The 18,860-nt window shown below is 44.4% G+C and overlaps 1 protein-coding gene across 1 annotated transcript; it reads left to right on the top strand.

The window, feature by feature from the left end:
* Nucleotides 1-1,516: 1,516 nt before the first annotated feature.
* On the top strand, nucleotides 1,517-16,526 carry IHO1 (interactor of HORMAD1 1). The gene is made up of 6 exons (XM_066195512.1): nucleotides 1,517-1,807; nucleotides 3,168-3,325; nucleotides 5,154-5,202; nucleotides 5,853-5,940; nucleotides 13,142-13,245; nucleotides 14,013-16,526. Exons 1-6 carry the CDS (start codon nucleotides 1,664-1,666, stop codon nucleotides 15,336-15,338), a joined length of 1,869 nt encoding a protein of 622 aa, XP_066051609.1. The 5' UTR covers nucleotides 1,517-1,663; the 3' UTR covers nucleotides 15,339-16,526.
* The last annotated feature ends 2,334 nt before the right edge of the window (nucleotides 16,527-18,860 follow it).

Here is an 18,860-nt window from a genome sequence, read left to right as displayed (position 1 = left end):
CAGACTTATCAGGCTTTTTGAGAATCCAGAAACCCATACCTCATCTATTTTTGCCTACAGCTCAGTGTACTCAGTGAGCTTAAAGCCAAAAGTATTAATATGATATTGTCAGTGACACTACTATATAATGGAGACTGAGCAGTTCAAGTACTGCTGCTAAATCCTTTCCCTGTTGTGTCTATGGTGTTTGGGCTCCTTCCAAAACTAGGGATTAACCAAACACATCACTGCTAATAAATGTTGGGGTGATCATCTCTTGTTTTACACGAGTTATTCTCCTGTTCCTTCTCCTTTACTTGTATCATTTGATACGGAAAAAAAACCTTTTCATTAATTATTTTCATGTATTTTGGTCTCTAGTTTTCAGCTCCAAAGGCAGCAACACATACCTCCATCTCGGTAGCTCAAAAAAAGCAAGAACTGAGAAGATAAACCTGGCATGGCTTTTTTGTGTTTGATCCTAACCTAAACACTCTGCCAGACCTTGTGGATGCCATGGAATAGTGATCATTTAGACTGAAAGAGGGTAGATTTAGATTGATTGTCATAAAAAAATTCTTTCCTGTGAGGGTGATGAGGCACTGGTACAGGTTGCCCAGAGAAGCTGTAGTTGCCCCATCTCTGAAAATGTTCAAGGCCAGAAGGGATGACACTTTGAGTAAGGTGGTACGGTGTAAGGTGTCCCTGCCTGTGGCAAGAGGGTTGGAACTAAATGATCTTTGAGGTCCCTTCTAACTCAAATCATTCTACAACTCTTTGTGAAAAATGAAAGAAGTCTTTTGTATGTATTTTTGCTAACAAAAAATTGAAGCCAGCCTCCAACACAATGAGAAGCATTGCAGCTGTGCAGGGAAATCCTTGTCTGAGGGAAGCTGGTCCTGTGCCACAATCCTAGTCCATAAAGCAGAAGAGGAGTATAAGAGTGTTTCTGAAGAGGAGTAGAATCAAGGAAAAACAGTAGAAAATCAAGGGTATCTAGAAAATATTTATTTGAGTAACGCTCAAGGGAAAGGGAAGCACTTTTGAGTAACTTGTTAATATGTTTGAAACACTTCCAGCAATTCATATCAGTTCATCCAGCCATTTGCTACCTCTATTTATTTGTTGTTCTACCGTGTCAGACTTAAGGCATCTGGAGAATAAATGCCTAAGAAATGTAAACTATTAATCAGAAAGGTTTATTCTCTTGGAACTGCCTTCCAGTTAATCAAAGCAACACCTGAGTTACAACAGAAATTGTTACCCAGAGCAGCTGAAAGGGAAAGACCCAGCACTGGCTAGGAGCCCAAGGTGTCTCTTTAACTAAGACTGATTGACAAGGCAGGTAGGATGAGCTGTGTTAGATGCCCAGTCGTGGGTTTGGTCTTCTGTCTGCAGAACATGCTGGAGAAACACCTGCACTCCTATAAGTTGAATGTGAAACTACGACACTTTGTTTGTGTGGATGTGCTAGTTTAAGATAACCTGTCTGGTTTATCTTACAATTCAACTGTGTGCCATTATAGGAACAACACCTTCCAAGCAGAGAGTAAAAATTAGCATGTTGGCATGGGCCACGATCAAGCAGTTCCAGCAGGCCATGTAGGGAATTTTGTTTGGTTTTTAATTGCTCCAGACTCATTCACAAACCTCTCTGCACCATTTCAGGCCTAATAAGTTTTCCATGAGGAGCAGCACAGCCAGTGACTACTCGAGCCTGAGTGATTCTCAGCTGCTCTTTGGCTCCCAGTTCTGCCCAGAGAATGTGCAGTCGGCAGCAGCACCGCTGGAGCTGGGCACACAGCCGGGACAGCAGAATTCCCAGGATGTGAGTCTCACTCTCAGCCAACCCTGTACAGACACACAGCCACCCCTTAAAGTTAATGGAAAATGCTGAAATCAGGTGGTAACATTTGCAAATGTCAGTAACTGCTGAAATCAAGTTCTGTTCTTCCTACATACATATACTTACTGTGACAAGACAAAGTAGCAGCCTGGTCAGATGAACATGGTATTTATAACAGATTGCTATAAATTATTATTGAGATAGGTATTATTTTCTTCAATCACATTTTATAAGTTACTGAAATAATATGAAATTATTCTCAAGCTAATATATTTAGACCACCTACTTAGTCAAGTTAGAATATTGCACCTATTTTTCTTTCAGAAATGATGTATTTCACTTCCTTAGCTTTCTGGAAGAATGACAGAGCTACTCAGAGTTTGCTTCCCTGTACTGACAATGACCTTGCTGCATTGTTGTTATGGTAGATGCTTGGATCATTTTGGATAGGGATGAAGAGTTTCTATGTTCACAATGTTCCTCCTACAGCTCATGGTTTTTGATGTTACCAGCCTCCACTAAAATAGTTCCTGCACTGCTGACAGAGAGAACCAGATCTGAATAAACACACCTAGAGCAAAAATTAGGAAAGAGCAATGGTGCCAGCTTGGAGGCCCCAGGCTGTCCTTCAGTTCCAGATGCTATCTGCTGTCCTATGCATTTTGCCTAGGAGCAGTTTTCATCAGACACAAAACAGGAAATTCACTTTTCATGATGAAAAAAAAAATTAATGGAATTTGTATTTTCTTATGTTTTAAGGAAAAGGCATTTCCATTTTGGTCACAGAGTGTCTGGAAATTCTGTAGAACGATGCTTTCATATCAATATTAAATTTCTTGTTCTAAAATGTGTATTGAAGCATGTGAAAACCTCATCTACAGTCTGTCAATGTTGCTAGTTGGCAGCAAAATGATGTCATCCACCAGGAAATTCAATAGGATGGTTTTTTTTTAGATTCCTGTGCAGGGAGATTCTACTGACAACTTGAACTTTTCCACAATTCCAGGAACATTGAAATTCATTTATAGTCTCTGTCTTGAACACAGAAGGGAAAAAACCTGCACACCTTATAATAGTAGCAAAATGAAAATCCCCAAGAAGAGAGAAAAGCCTGTGTCTGGAGGAATTTGGGCTGGGTCTCAGTTCCACAGGGAGTTGACCTAACTAGGCACACTATATGAGACATAATCTCACTAAATTCTTAATCTCCTCATCAATCTAATCTGTCATGTCCAATCACTGTGATGTCTGTCTGCAAAGCACTGGATAAACAAATGGTTTCGTCTAATTAATGTTCTGATTATTTTTGTACCTCAACTTTTTTCTTTTGTTTGTGTCACAGAGTGAGCCTAGTATTTTTACCAAATACCAGACAAAACCACAGTTATTTGATGAAGAAACAAGAGAAAAGGGTTCTCTTAATTTTGGTGCAGTGAGAGTGAAAAGCATCTTGGAAAATTTTGAAGTGAATAAGAACAAAATAAAGGACAAATATGACCGGTATGTCGACCTCCATTGGAATTTTTTTCTGTTCTGGTGGTTATCACTCCCTGCAACTCCTTCTTCCCATCTTACAAATCATACATGACAATAGCTGCATATTTCTCCAAGAAAAGTATTTTCAGGTTTTAAATAATTTTTAATTGGAAAGAGTCACAAGGTAAGAGAATAGGGTTTACTTGCAATTTATGTAACATATTCAGTTGTAAACCCCACAGAACAGCAAAACTCTAACCTGAATTTACTTTTGTCTTTCTTTATGTAGTTATCATTGTTTCTTTTTTTCTGTACTGGTCCTCTGTTAAAATCACTATTTCTCAAAATCTTCTAGGTTGTATGGGGGCTGATAAAATGGGCTCTGAGGATGGCCTTTACGTTTGGGCCAGATAAGGGGATTGCCAAACACACTGGTGTGGAGATTGTGTCTGTATAAACCTGCACATCTCTCTAGAATTTTATTTCCATAGAATATTTTTATGGTTTTTTTTTTTGGTAGCAGACAAGTGTTATTTTCTAATGTAATTTGCATCTGCTCTTTGTCAGATGTCAAGAATTACATGTACTTGTAGGTCCTGAAGGATTTTAAGTAGCAAGCCAGCAATTTGAAGCTCAAAAATGAAATATGGCAAACTCCTCAGTGCACCTATAAATAATTCTTAGCACTGTACATTTTGTAATGTAATATCCAAAGTGAAGTGTGTTTTTATTAAAAGCCTTTGATCAAATCTGGCTATGTATCTCTCTTGCCTTTTCAATGGACACTACATTTCTGATAGGACAAAATTTTATTCTCTATTGCCTATTAGAGGAAGATTTTTGTAATGAAATGAGAATGCAGTTTTAAATGTTTAGGCATCACTCATAATTATTCTTTATTTTTTCTTTAAATGCTTTTCTTTATGCTCCTTCCTACACTCCAGACTTGCTCCCAGTTTAGCAGCCTGTTTTTAGAAATAACTATGTTATCTTTGCAAAGATAAGTGTATAATTTATCAATTTGTATCCCCCGCAAGTTTGACTAAGAAAATTAGTATCTTCCTTTCCATAAGGCTAGAGAGATTTCAGAAGCACTGCCTAATTTCATAACTAGATTCTACCTGGCCTCTGCATATTTTTGGCTGTTGTAATTTAGATCACTCTAATGATTGACTTAAAATGACCTGAATCTTCAGAGAGGAAAAGGCTATCACTTTGCTTAGCAACAATTTTGGTGTGGCAGGTTAATCATGAATATAGCCTGGTTCCTGATACGCTGGCTCAGCTTAAAAGGACAGCTAACAGAAACCACAGGCATAATCTCTGGAGAAAAGGATTTGCAGTATTTGTTCTTCCTGGCCTGGGCTTTGTTGATGCTGAAGCTTTTCCCATGTTTTTCCCACAGTTATTTTAGTCCAAACACAATACCCGCGTATCGCAGCAACTGGCAGGTCACCGCATGGGCTGGGTCCTTCCGGAGCACATGACATGGTGATCACATCCCAGAAGCTAATGCCCAGTTGTGCAAATGCCAACTAAGAATTCGAGAGAGAAGGCAAAAATCTGAGAGTAAAACCCCCATAACTTCATGTATATGACATATATGGGCATGAATGTATACGTGTTTTTTTCTTACTTTACATTGCAGCGTCCATGTTTTCTTAAAACTACTGAGGTGACTTCAAAGGGTTATGCCCCCTGAAGTAATCATGTTTCCATGCTAACGTTTCATACTACATTATGCCTTGTAGCACTTCTTGTCTCATTTTTTACAGTGATCTTTTCAAATTTTGTACACTTCGGTGACGTACATTTCTGGTTCATACTTGTTGTTGGTTTTTTTCCATTTTAGTGAAGTCCTAAGCTCCTTTATTTCCAGCATCAAAGACAGGCTTCAAGAGGTAAGTTACTTCAAATTCAGAATGTAAAATAATGAAGAGTTAGAAATACTACAGACCATTTAGTGTTCACTTTCCCTTTTACTATGCTGATATCTAAAATATTACATTGTATGTCTTAAGGATGCAAATACTCTAAACCAACAATTGTAAGTTTCTTTACATATACCATTGCCTTTGTGGCCTTCGGGTCAAGGTCTTTAGGGACTTGGCTCACAGCCAGTGGTGGAATTTCTCCGGGTCTCTGGAGCAAAACAAGCTGTAGTGGCAGTCTGCAAATATCAGTTCTTTTTCCCTTCTGCCTGAAGAAAGCAGTCTGCTCTCAGGATTTGTCACTGTGGTCTGAAGGTGAAGATCTCTCCCCCAACACTACTATAATTTCTTTTATTAGTTATTATTAATCGTATTTTATGGATCAGGATCTCTTTTTTGAAATCCGTTCAGATTTCATGAGCCCTTTTGAGCCATCCCAGATCTTCTTTGGGGTTGCAACCAACAGCTGAACAAATTGTTTCAAGCGACAGATAAACAATCATTTTCAGGCTGTTCCATTCCATGAGTTGCAGTCATTGTTCTGTGGCATCTGGGGCTGTGATTTTGCAAACAAAGAAAAGGCAATGTTTTACTTTTCCCATTTACCTTTGTTTTTGCAGCTGCAAGTGTGCTTCCAGAAGTTTGAAGAAATGTTTGATTCCAAACTCAAATCCAATTTGGTTTGCCTAGAAACCCTTCCCAAGACATGTAAGTCTTTCCTGTGTTCCTGTTAACAGCAGAGGGCACAGTCAAACTGCCAAATGTCAGCGTGCTCTCTGGAGGCTGGGGTTAACTGGGGAAGTCATGCCACTCACAGCTGCTCTTCCTAAGGGAGGAGAGAAAATAGGACTTATCCATGGTATGAACTTGTCAGTTTTTCCATTCCTACTCTCTCATTTTCCCCTTTCTCTGCTCTCTCGTACTTAGGTGTTGCATGGTTAGACTCTGAGCTCAAATAGAAAAACACACCTCTGTTTTTGTGTTTTGCCTGGACCACAGTCATTTTTAGACTATCTGGAGTACTAATGGAATACACAGTAAAAATAACTTAGATATTTATATCCTGAGTATCCAGTTTCAGGTTTTAGGGCTTTCTCAGATTTTCATATGATAGTTTGAAGTCTTCCACTGCTCCCCTGTGCTTGAAGTGATTAAGTTTCGGATGTAAGCAAAACTAGTATTGCTCATTTCTTGAATGAGAAGCACACAGTGAAGCACACTATTGCCATGATAAAAGGGTGACCTCTAGAAAAGCTAATAATGTAAAATACTTTTGAACAACTCTGTCTCTGAAGTGGCTAATCACAGAAATCTTTACTGAGGAAAAATGCTTCAAGAAATTGTTTCTAATTTAGCTTAGATCTGAGCCTTTGAGAGTACATTAATTTTTAATGCTGGTGTGATGCTTTATCAACACTCTGTCAGGACTGCACAGAGCTTGCTTCGCTCTGTACAAGAACAAGAGGCCATTTTTAATATACACAAGAAGCATGAAGTGAGTTGTATCTTGTGAGATGAAGGCAGCAGACCTCCACAAGAGCATAACAGTATTCACTGTGTGGCAAAATATGGCTTCCACAAAGCACATCTTTGACAGATAGCTTTTAAATCAACAGAGCCCTCTCAGGCAAAAAGAGTGGAGTCTGATGCATTATGCTGGAGGCCATGATAAACTGTACATTTGAAATACCAATCTCATTGTACTAAGAACACTCTTTTGCTGTGCTTGGCAAGTGCTCTTGGTGGGACCCTAATGTAAACAAGAATCTGTCTGCTTTGGCGAGCACAGCAAATTCCCTATTATACATTTTCCCATCTCCTAATTACTTCAGTGCCTCAGCTTGTCCACTCTGCAGCAGGACTTTGCCTAATTTTTCATACCTCATGTACAGAAATTGTTGTCATGGCACTGAAAATCAAATCTATTGTTCATGACTCCCCCTCTTCATTCCATATCATTTACTCAGCTGTCCTGTTTCCTCTCCATATCCATTTTAAATGAATGTGCCTTGAATAAAATGAGAAGCCTCCCAGAGGTGCATGCTGCTAGATTTTCAAAGCAATTGAAAAGAAAAATTGGCACTTTCTGTAATGCATCATGCTGCAGAATGTTGAATATATAATGAAAATCATCACATGCTGCACAATGTTGTTCTTTTTATATTTCTGGGAGGTTCATCTATCACTGGTTAATTGCAGATAAACACTGTCATTTGACTGACATCACAGTGATGGATAATTAAGTTCCCACTAAAGAGATACCTACGCTAGTGCCTTGAAAAGAGGCAATCCCCTTGAAAAATTGGCATAAAATTCCAAAACTCAGGTGATAAAGAGCTAAATACAGAGCTAATAACGTTCTGAATGCCAGTGAATGCAGTGAATACCGTACCTTGGCATGTGGGTGACATGGCAGAGATATGTTAAATCATTGGCAGTGGAGGATTTCACAGCTGGGAGAGGAATGCAGAAGATGAAGAAAACTAGTGCAGCAGGACATTCCAACAGTTTTGAAAAGCAAAGGAAGGTGGAACTTGAAGTTAAGACTGTCCTCATTAAAAGCTTATGAGTAGTATCACAGGTTGCGTTTTTAGCAGTGGGTAGCAAGCACATTTGGCATAGTCTACATAGCCAGCAGGCAAGAACAAAACAGAAAATATTTTTCTAAATGTATTTCCAAAGCATTTCCAAATGCTGTTGGGCTGGCATGGTCTGTGCAGGAAGATTTTTTCAAAATGTTCTCTTTTGAGTGTCCATATGTGCTTGCACACAGTGGATAGAGCTGTGTCTGGCACTGGAGATGAGACAAGGTTTGGCTGAGCAGCTTCCACAGAGGCACAGGTGCTCTGTGCCTTGCTCACATCTTAGTGTGCAGTGCACAGGGATGTAAAGAGGCAGACAGACCCTGTGGCCTCAGTTCTTCCACCTTATATACACACAGTTTCTCTGGTTGGCTTGCCCACTCATTATTTGTTCTTTCCTTCTTGTTTCCACTTCTTTTCATATTTTTCACACTTAAATTTACATACCCACACTTCTATCAAAACCTTCTGTTTTTTATACAATTGCCGATTTTCACCACTCAGCCCTCTCTGCGCTGCTTTGCTCTTCTGGTATCTGGTAGTTCCAGAGGTGACAGTTCAGAACAGCTGAATCCTCCACAACACCTTGTCTGCAGTGCACATAAGCAGCATCCTCACCGTGCCACAGGCAATCGTCTGATGCACTGCCGTCAAGGGTGACAAAGTAATGTGCAATCTGTCACAGAGGTATGAGGTGATGCAGTTCACTGATGAGATCCAGTGCCCAATGAGCAGTTTTCAAACATGACTTGCTTCCATACTCCTCAGGCCCAGCAGCTGCTAGCAAAGTTTCCAGGGGAAATGGCTGTATTTAAAATGATGAGGTTTGAGCTTGTTGACCCTGAACGGTATGGTCCAGACTGGGACACCAAATTCAGACTCCCTTATGTCCTGTATGGACTGAAAAGTCAAAAAGTTTGAAACTGATTTTAAAAAATGCTTTTTCTATGTAGCTGCTAACTAGCCATGCAGTGACTGACAAAGCTATTGAGGTGAGGGACTTAACCAGACTCCAAAACAGCTCAGCATGGATGGTGAGAGGAAGTGTGGCTGTTCCAGCAGATACTGAAACCCCTCATTGTCACAGTTCAAGGCTTGGGGCACTGTGTGCTGTAGCAGAGGGTGAGATCAAGGGCAGCTCATCCCACAGTCCCCCAGTGCAGGTGCTATCTGATGTCTTGTGGAACGGGACCCAGGCTAAGCCAGCACAAACCTGCCAGGTGACTGCTCAGAGTATATCTGAGCAGGGTGCAGCCATGACAGCCCGACTATCTTGCCCTCTGGCACAGCTCCATGGCTGCCCAGGGCAAATATGCAGTGCTCTGCTGAGCTCCAGAGCTGTCTTCCCTGCCCATGTCTCACCAGGTTTATAGCACCTCCAATTTCCCCTACTGAATCTGGGGGTGGGGGAATAAACTTCCTTCCAAAGTCTTACTTAAAGCCTCTGTGCTATTAGTAATAATCTCAGGATAATCTGCATAGATGATGATCGAGAGACATCAGAAGCACTTGCTGTTTAATATTCCTAGGCTGGGAGGCTGGTGCTCTCTCTCTTGACTGCTCAGGCAGTAGTTTTCAGCTGCTGAGAGTGCAGCTGCGCCTGGGTACAGGCTGATTTGCAGGCAACTCTCTGCAGCACCGGGTGGCAGCCCTGTCCTGAGGTCTTCAACCTTTTATCTCATGCCAGATTTCATATTCTGAATGTTATTATTGTAAACAGTAACATCCAAAGACAAGGGTACAGCAAATCAAAACACAGTGATTTTCAGATTGTAAAAGACTTTTATTTAAATTACCTCAAGAGAGGCACAAGCCTGTGCATAAGTCACCCATTAACTGAGTAAAGATTTTCTGCCTGTGATCAAGTTATTCAATAACTATCTGCTGAAGGGTTTATTTGAAGAAAACCTCTGAAGCAACCCTTCTTGATCATATTTAAAGACAAGAGACTTGAGTTAACAGGGTCCTTGATCTGATCTAATTTGGTCATCTCACGGCCTGTTTTATTGTAAGCTTTTATTAACAATTATTTTTACCTTGTTTATTAGTGTTTGACAAGTCTGAACACTCCTGTGGGTATGGAAGCAGGAAGGGGAGGAGAGTGCCCCTCCTCTGCACTGAGGGGGTTTTCAGCAGAATACTCCCACACGTACAAACGAAACGGTTTCAAAAGGCTGGCTGCTGGTTGCTTGCCGGCAGCATGCTGTGCTGAGTCAAATGTATGTGCAGATCACAAGCCCAGTGGATGCAAGACTATTTTTAGACTGAGGATACTATGTTGAATAAGAGGAATAGACAGACTAGGGAAAACAGAAAATTTTAAAAATAATTCTGAGCTAAAATTAAGCATATGGGGAAGAGCGGCAAGGTAAGCTTGCAGATGCTGCCCTTCCTGTATTTTCACTATGTAGACATGGAAGGTGGTAAAGTGACATGAAAGGATTTCCTCTCTTAGTCACTACTGCTTTCCTTCTCTTTGTAGGTTGGCAGGCTCCCCAAAAACCTGCTCTCAGATTGCAGGTATCCTTTGTGTCTAACCAGGGATATGAAAAGTCTAAAAGGCCCACTCAAACATTCACTCCCCCGTTATAAACCCATTCTGCAAGTTATAGATTTCCAGACTTTGAAAACAGTCTAAATCTGTCAGAGCAAAACAGTAAAAGATTAAAAACAACAACCAAATTGTCTGCCACAGCATATTTTTTCAAATATGTGCAGATAATCCTCAGAAATTAGCCAAGCTCCTACAGAGAACAAGGCAAAGCCATGTGGTGATGTGTGTCCTGAAATAATTGAGAAATTCCCCTGGAGCTCAAGTCTGGGAGGCGGTTTTAATTCAATGTGTGTGAGGATGATGCATGGATGAAGCGACTGCAGGGCTCCTTCTCCCAAATGACATCTGTGTGCACTGTGCCCAAGCAGGGCTCCTTCAGAGAAGGCAAAGTTAAAAACACATCTGGGCACAGGGGATTCCTTGTGCCAGAAAATGCCATTTTCTGTATTCATCCCTGAGCAGCACCTCCAGCCCTGTGCCACCCCACACCTCTGCTTTGTGTGGCTGAATGAGACAAACACTTTCAATCTTCTTTCATAAGAGGAGATTACCATCTAAGTACTTAATTAACTTGTAGCTTTTCTCTGCCCATGTCTTAGTTCAGTCTCTTTCTTTCCTTGCACATAGTCAGCTGGGAAGGTGAGGGCTTCCAGACATCCTGGGGTGCATAGGAGTTCTGTCAGCCAGAGCTGGTGCACTGCCACGCACCACACTGCCCTGTCTCACCTGTAGCCTCTGTTGCTGGCATTTACATTCTTGTGTCACTTGCTAATTAACCGAATGCCCTTTGGGTTTAGCACACAGGTGACTACAGCAGATTTTAAGCCTGTTTGGCTCATGTGAAGACCTTTATGAGCACCTCTCAGAGCTGCCTTGTTTCCTCATGCCACTCAGCCTAAGAGCTGATGTTTCCCCTATAGCTGAGGCTTATTTTTCAAGTTTCTCCTTATTTGTTTTGCCTTTTTTTAAATATTACATGACAATTTCCACTCAAAAGCTTTGTTTGAATCTACAGAAAGGCCACTGTGTTGTCTTTGTCGAAGAAGTCACCTGCCTTGTCTTAGTGCATTAAATTACAATCCACCTTTTATAAAATCTTGTTCTTATTCCATTTCCCTCCATATCTTTGAGTACTTTCCTCCTCAAAGTATGTTCTAAAACCTTGCACCATGGGAGAACAAATTACTAAGCCCGTAATTGCTCAGGGTTTTTTTTTTTCCTATCTTAATTCCCCAAATTTTAAAACATCTCTGTTTTTTCACAGAAGCAAAGCCTGTACAATCACTTTCTGCCTGCCGCTTCCTAATAGTTTTTAGCTCTTTAACCAATTTCATCTACAGTTTGACAGAAGGGCACAGCTCAATGAGATAATTAAGTCCCTGGAAGCTTAATGAAAATAGCTGAGCAGGAGAAGGGATCCCCAGTGCCCTGCAGCTCTGCAGCCTGTGAGCACAGCACAGTGGGGCAAGAGGTGCTCACCAAGGAGCTGAGATAAACACTGGTGAGCAGGAACAGCTTCAGATGGGCTCTCATCTCCTCTGACAAGGTCAATCAAGCATCTTGGATCTGGAGCAAAAGAAGATTCATCAATTGCTGAGCTCTTGTAGCAACTTGTTGAAATGTAGGCTTTATTCTGATTTTTCTCAGGTATGCAGTGCTCCAGCACTCCAGGGTTTCAGTTATCCTGGCCTATTGTTTTGGCAGTGCTTTACTTTAGCAAGAGTGCTTTGGATGCTGTTTTATGCCAACCAGCCAACATTCCACATCATCTGTACACACCTTCCTGCACCCTTCACAGGAAAGACCAGACATGTTTAGCTCTTCCTCGCCTCTCTTTTTCACCTCTTTCTCTCTGTCCTAATTTACAATTTTAAAGTAGACTTCCACTAGATTGCTAAAGATTTTTCATCTCCCCACACACTGCCAACTGTGTTCCCATCCCGTAGTGTATTAGGCACAGCAGTGGTTCCTGTGAGAGTAATTGAAGCTGTATGGGGGGAGTTATGTTCTTATCCAATCATATAACAAAAATCTCTGGGGTTTTATCAGTTTTTCAACAAGACTGGCTGAAGCCAAGAGCATCTTGCTCCAATTTAAAACCCTCCCAGGGAGCCTGTTCCTCCACAGGACTGTGCTGAAGCCCCTACTACCAAGTGCTGTGCACAGCTGCCTGGTTCAGGTGGTTTCTGACCCCATCTCTTCCCGTGGCCAGCAAATGGAAATTCCAGTTTTTTGCACACTCCTTCACAATTTGCCTCTATTCCCTCCAGCCGTTTTCCTTCAGTTTTCAGCCTTCTGTGCATTTTTGACAGTTTCTCTGGTTGCACTTCTTAGCCATTAACCTCTTATACCTCCATCCTGTTCAAGCCCCATTTACCATCACCTGGCTGTGTGAGAGTGTTGTTTATACAGGGGTGGATCAGCTGTACTTGGGTCCCCCTGCCTTGCCCATACACGTTGTGCACCTGGCAGACAATCAAGCCTCAGCCTTCCCTGCATTCAGCCTACCAAATTCTGCAGCTTTGCACAGCCTCTCTTCTCCAGCTGCCACATTAAGAGAGGGCAGTAAATGAAGTTTGTCCTATGTGCAGTATCTTATAAATTTCAAGTGCCTTGCATTAAAAATCCACCCCATTGATCATTGCTCAGGGTTTAGGGAATCGTGTGGTGATTCATGCCAAGCCATGCAGGAAGTAGCAATAGTACTGATAGTACTTTATTCACATTTACAAATGAAAGACCAAATGTGGTTTTTATTGATTTCCCCATTTAGTGGAAGATGCTCTTAAAAGTCACTGCAACTTGGTGCTGAAAGCTTTGACAGATAAAAGCCAAATGGAGCAGGCACTGCTGGAGATGGAGAGGAGACTTGCAGCCGTAAGTGAAGAAATTAATCTTTTATTCTGAATCCTCATTTTTAATTTCTCCTGCTTCTTCAAAATACTGACTGAATATTAAATTGCCTTCAAATGGTGGATTATAAAGCAGACTGCTCCTGTTATAATGAAAGGGGAAAGATATATTAAAATGCTAATTCTAGGTGAGATACTGACAGAGGCTTACCCAAGTGCTAGCTAACAGTGCTGTAAGCTCTGATGAAACCCTGGTCAGAAGAAGCCAACAGTGCCTTGTTGTGGCAGGCTGTGATGGAGCACTCGCTGCTTCCTCACCTGACACGTGCCTTTGCTGGTGGAGGTGGTGTGGTGCCTGTGAGGGGAGAGCACCTCGCAGAAGTGCAGCACCTTATCCCTTCAACCAGGTGTGTCCCAGGGAGAGGAAAAAAGACATGAAAAGAAAGCAAGTGCATGTGCGAGACACAAGAATGAACTGTCAGAGACCTCCTGATCAGGTCTGGTTTCTCCAAAGGCCCTGCTGCAGGAATTGCATTTGGCAAGGATGTATCACACCAGCGTGTGAGAAGGCAGTGCTCCTAGGACAGGGGGCACACAGTGGGTTAGGGGGATGCTCCAGTCCCAAACTTCTCACCTTTGAGGGACACTTTGAAGATATCTATTACACAGGAAGGTACAAATTGCTAATCTTTGGGTCCATACCAAACTGACACATAGTACCTAAAACTTCCTTACATATTGTGCCTTTTTGTGTGTTTTTTACTGCTTCTGCTTTGCCTTCTGCTTCCCCAGAAAGATGGAGAGATTTTGGATATGAAATCCAGTATCCAGCTGCTGAAAGAGAGTCTGGAGTCACTGCCAGCCCAGATGAATGACCAGTTCCTGAAAGTATGTAAAGAATTTGGCTTCCTGAAGCTAAGTAATACCTCAGCTGAGCAGCACACGCTTTTGTCTAGTGCCAGCCTGCCCCCTCACATGACAGATAAGTCTTCACAGACTTCCCCTGGGCTGTACCAGCACTGTGTCCTGAGTGAAGAGCACCTGCACAGGCCATGCTACCCAGGCAGGGGAGCTTGCAGCTGCTCAGGGTGGTCTTATTTCCCCTGTGTGGCAGTGGGTCAGCAACACAGAGACTCCCCTGGATGGAACCAGGCCACTGGAAATGGTTCATTAAAGGGTGACCTAAACCCAGCCTCAGGAGACAAAACCAGCTGCATTGCTACAGCAGCCTGTGGCACAGCAAACACCTTTTTGCAGGAGGTGAAACACAGCTTGGAGACACAGAGCTGTGCTGCCCATCCTTGCATGTGCTGGGCTGGCAGACACTTTTTGGGGAGCAGTCAGAAGAAACACTGTCCTGAACCACTGGAAGTGCCTGTACCAACCCCACTGAGGAAGGCCTTCAGGAGAAGCACTCGAGGGTTTAAACCCCTGACACCGTCACAGCAGCAGCAACCTCAAGTTTTCCACCATTCTGCACAGAAAACTACACCTGGGCAAAGACACAGCAAGTGGCCCACAGACCACGAGGTGGAGAATGCAGCTGTAGGGAGCAAAACAAAACAGAGTCCAGGAAGGATTTCCTGGAAAAAAGAAACAGGGAGAAAGAAAATCTACTCCACTAAGAGGAAAGGTGAACACTCTGGATATGCTGACAGTGGGCTGAAGCAGAGGAAGGCAAATGGGATTATTGACTTGGAGAGCTCCAGAAAAAATTCCCTTCCCAGATACCTGGTTGATCTCAATTCAGAAAACTCTGACCTGGGTTTTGCAGCTCCCCATCAGCAGATCCTCAGCAGTGCTCAGCTGGGGCTTACAAAGAGTTTCCCACCAGTGCCACGCTCTGATAAAAGCCTGCAACAACTTGCAAGCAGAAGAAAGAGAAGTCTTGAAACTAAAAAAACAATGAATGTTTCCAGTGTAAACAGGTATCTCTTGGATTCCTCTCCCGAGGAGCACATACTTTCTCTATGCAGCACAACAGGTGTAAAGGAAACGAGCTGCTTCAGCCTCCAAACCCCCTCAAGCTCCAAGAGGTCTCATCCTGTCAACAATTGGCTGGCTCAACAGAACACAGACTGTTGCTCTTTACTGTTTGATGGTGATTCTTCTGATTGAATGGGTTTGTTTAGGGCTTGGAGCCCTTAGTGCAGGATGACCATTTCGGTTGCAGTTTATTCCTCTAGGTGTGTTACCTGCTTAGTCAGAGGCAAGACTTGGGCCTGGATGCTTGAAAGTGCTATTGCCCCATTTGAGATATTGTAAGGGACTACGTGGGGTCTAAGTAGGGTGGTCCCTTGGCTTGGAAAGCTGAGGGGATCTGTGTTTTGCTTTACTTCCCTGCTCCCAGCAGAGATGCCACAGGCTTGAGTTACCATAGCATTTACACAACAGCAAAGTACCTGACATTCCCAGGGAGGAGAGGACTGGCAGAACAGACAGCTTAGTCAGATTTGGCACTGAGATCTCCTGGAAACTCCTCAGTTAGATCGATATAATGCTATCTCTGTGGCCAGAGGCTTCACTCTGTTTCTCACTTGTAGTATCTCTGTCGGTTTGTTCTGTAAAAGTTCAGGTTTTTAGTAGAGTAGTGCTGTTCTGGTTAATTTCAGTCGGGTTCAGACTTGTCTCAGGAGTTGTGAACTTTGTGCGGGGACAGGTTTAACCAAGCCAAACCCCAGTGTCTCAGATTTGTCCGCTATCGTGTGTCTTTTCCTTACAGGCTGAAATTCCTTGGTTTCAGAGATTCCAGGAAGTTATTTTGTTTCTACTTTATTTCTTATTTGTATCTCTTGGCTGATTAAGGAATGCTCCAACATACCCTTTTCAAGGGCAGTGGCTCTCAGAGAACAAAGACAGGATAGGCAGATCCAGCAGTTGTGATGTTGCACAGTCCCAATTCCCACAGAGCAACTCTTTTCAGGGTACCCAGCTGTGACTGTGGGCAGCTCCCACTGCTTGGGGCATTTGTGTCATGTTTGATTTTTGATCTGAAATGTTATCAGCAAAAGAAACATTTTGGTGTTGACAAAACTATATTGCCACAAATTCAAATTATCCAGCTTTGTCATCCCAAGGGAAATGGCTGGAATCCCTTTTTTTCTGGCTTAAATAAACTCATCTTCACCAAACCCCAGTGTCTCTATGTTGTTTTTTTGGTTTGGGTTTTTTTTTTTTTTTTTTGGGAGAGGCAGAGTCCTGTTCCAGCAGGAGGACAAGCAGCTGCTCTTCAGCTGCTTGACTCCCCTGGATTGTGGAATTAGGAGAATTCTTTTTTAGCTCCTCTCTGGTGTTTAAAGATGAAAACCTTCTGGCTTAACATTGGTCCAGTGATGTTAATTAACAAGGAGAAGGGGGTGGGTGGGGGGGAGGTAGTGAGATATGAGGAGCCCCCAGAGCCTTGGGACTCCCCTGTCGGCGGAGGGGGTTGGTGATGGCTGCCAGCAGCAGTGGCTGTTTGTTTCACGTTGCCCTTGTGTACCCGTCTCCCCAGCAGCCCCAGCACGACCTTTGCTGGGCAAAACCTGTTTGGTGGGCTTGCCAGCCTGTGCACTTTGTGATTGGTAAGGACGGGTGCAGGTCTCTGTGCAGCCCGTGGTCTGGATGCAGGGAGCTCGGCAGCACATGGCTGAGCTTGGAGGGACCTCTGGAGGTGTCTGCTGCAAGCCCCTGTGAAGAGGCAGAGCAGGGACTCGCTCCTTGAGATGGAGTATCAGTGCCGTGGGGTTCAATGCAGGGCTGCCCTGGGGACTCCTGCAGCTCCTTCCCACATGCACACACTGGAACACAGTGCAAAAAAAAAATCCCTGGAGACGGAGGTGTAACAGCAAGAGCAGCCAGCAATGCCTCCCCCTGCATAGGACAACTTCCCTGGTGAATGAGATGAAGCCCCAGGGTGCCACCTTGGCCCCCACAGTCCTCCTGCTTACTTCCACTCAGGGTCTCCTCCAGGGTTTTAGCTGCCAACAAGAGTATTTGTCCCAATATGGCTGTGATGATGGCAGCTCCTCTCTCAGCCTTACTGGACAAAAATGGAAGCATGCATGCTGCTTGGCAGCAGATTTCCCAGACACTCTGCTTGCACCCCGGTGAAGCTGGTCCTGCCTCCCAGCCTGTACTCCCAGCTCACTGTCACAGGCTCCTTGCTGGATCAGCCAAACCCCAGGAATGCATGGTTTCTCCTGACCTTTGCCTCCATGGTACTGCCAGTACAGGTCTTTGCAGGGGTCTTGTCCCACCCTTCAACTAGGGAAGGTGCCAGGGTGGTTCCTCCTGCAGCACAGCCAAGAACTGTGGAGGGCACAGGGCAGAACCATAAAACACACACAGTGGTCAGAAAAAAACCCAAAGTTGGGTTCCAGTCTGTCTGGGGGCATTTAATTGGGGCAATTTTCTCTGAAACTCTGAAACTGGAGTTTTGGAGCTTTCTGGGGGGAGAACCCAGGAGAAAGGGGGAGAACAGTGACCAAAAGTCAGGTGGCAATGGGCACAGGGGTTGAGAGAACTGGCTGCATCCTCCACCCAACATCCCCAGCTGTGAAGGCAGCAGGCACGTGGCTGCTGCAGCAGCACAGAGCAGGGGGCTCAGCATTTCACCTGCCAGTGAGTCACTTGGCAGAGGAGGAAACCTCTGACAGCACCGAGGATGTGGAGGCGGCTGCTGTGCCCCTGCCTTGTGCTAAAGGTGCTCCAATGCCTGTGGTATATAGGGCACAGCCAGCTCCCTTCCCACAGCCCCACTGCACACTCAGCACAGCAGCTGCACCTTCCTCAGGATGAGACCATCCAGCTGCAGTGGTGCTCAGTGCCGGCAGTGCATGGTGCAGTGCAGAAGCACCTGCACTCTCCCCCCGTGCGGCCTCCCCAGCACTAATCCCCAGACTAGCCGCCTGCCCTACCTGCCTTCTGGGGTCCAGTGTGCCGGCATTGCCCAAATTCCTGGACCCTGCGCTCAACTGGCTGCCACAGCCTCCTGACCCCGCAGAGGAGTGCATTGGGTACCAGAAATGCCTCATTCACTGGTGGTGGACACAGTGCCTGGGGAATGGAGAGGTGGCAGGGAGCAGGAGTGGGGCACTGTGTGCTACTGCCAGCACACAGGTGCGGTCACGGGGACCTGAGGTGCTACATGTCCCTGCTGGCCTGAGGAGAGAAGAGTGATGGTGAAGACAGGACTTTGCCAAGGCTTCGGCGGCGGCTCAAGCACTGCTGAGGTGCAGGCAGGGAAGAGCAGGAGGCAGGCAGGGAGCTGAAGTGCAGGTGACACCATGCAGGACGGAGTCCTGAGCCGATGTGACTTTTTGACGCCGTGGCCATACTATTGCCAGCTCAAGCCCTGGCAGGGTAGGCAGTTTTCCAGCCGGACAATTAAGCAGATTAACTAATTACCTGTACCTTGGCAGGGTCCACCAGCCCAGTGGCTGCCAGGGCTCTGTATATCCGTGCCGGGCGCTTGGGAGACAGGTGTGGGGCAGGTTTGGGGCAAGTGTGGGGTAGGGGCCCTTCAGACCATCCTCAGCTAGTGGGTCCGACTGCCCGCTCCCCCCGCCTACCGCTGGCGACCGCGGGATCAGCCTCGGCCACAGTCCGCTGCCACCGCGCTGCTCGCTCCGGGAACCCTGCCTGCCCCGCGGGCAGCAG

The sequence above is a fragment of the Chamaea fasciata genome, unplaced genomic scaffold, assembly GCF_029207755.1.
Source record: "Chamaea fasciata isolate MVZ Bird 193981 ecotype frontalis unplaced genomic scaffold, bChaFas1.0.hap1 SCAF_13, whole genome shotgun sequence".
NCBI classification, from domain to species: Eukaryota; Metazoa; Chordata; class Aves; order Passeriformes; family Sylviidae; genus Chamaea; species Chamaea fasciata.
The sequence above is the reverse complement of the archived record's forward strand: the minus strand, read 5'-3'. Positions and strand labels throughout refer to the sequence as shown.

Excerpts from the sequence above, each read along its gene's own strand:
- IHO1 (XM_066195512.1), top strand. The coding sequence starts at position 1,664 with ATGAGGAGCAGCACAGCCAGTGACTACTCGAGCCTGAGTGATTCTCAG. Across the intron at positions 5,941-13,141 it reads AGAAACCCTTCCCAAGACAT|TGGAAGATGCTCTTAAAAGT; the intron begins GTAAGTCTTTCC and ends TTCCCCATTTAG. Across the intron at positions 13,246-14,012 it reads TGGAGAGGAGACTTGCAGCC|AAAGATGGAGAGATTTTGGA; the intron begins GTAAGTGAAGAA and ends CTGCTTCCCCAG.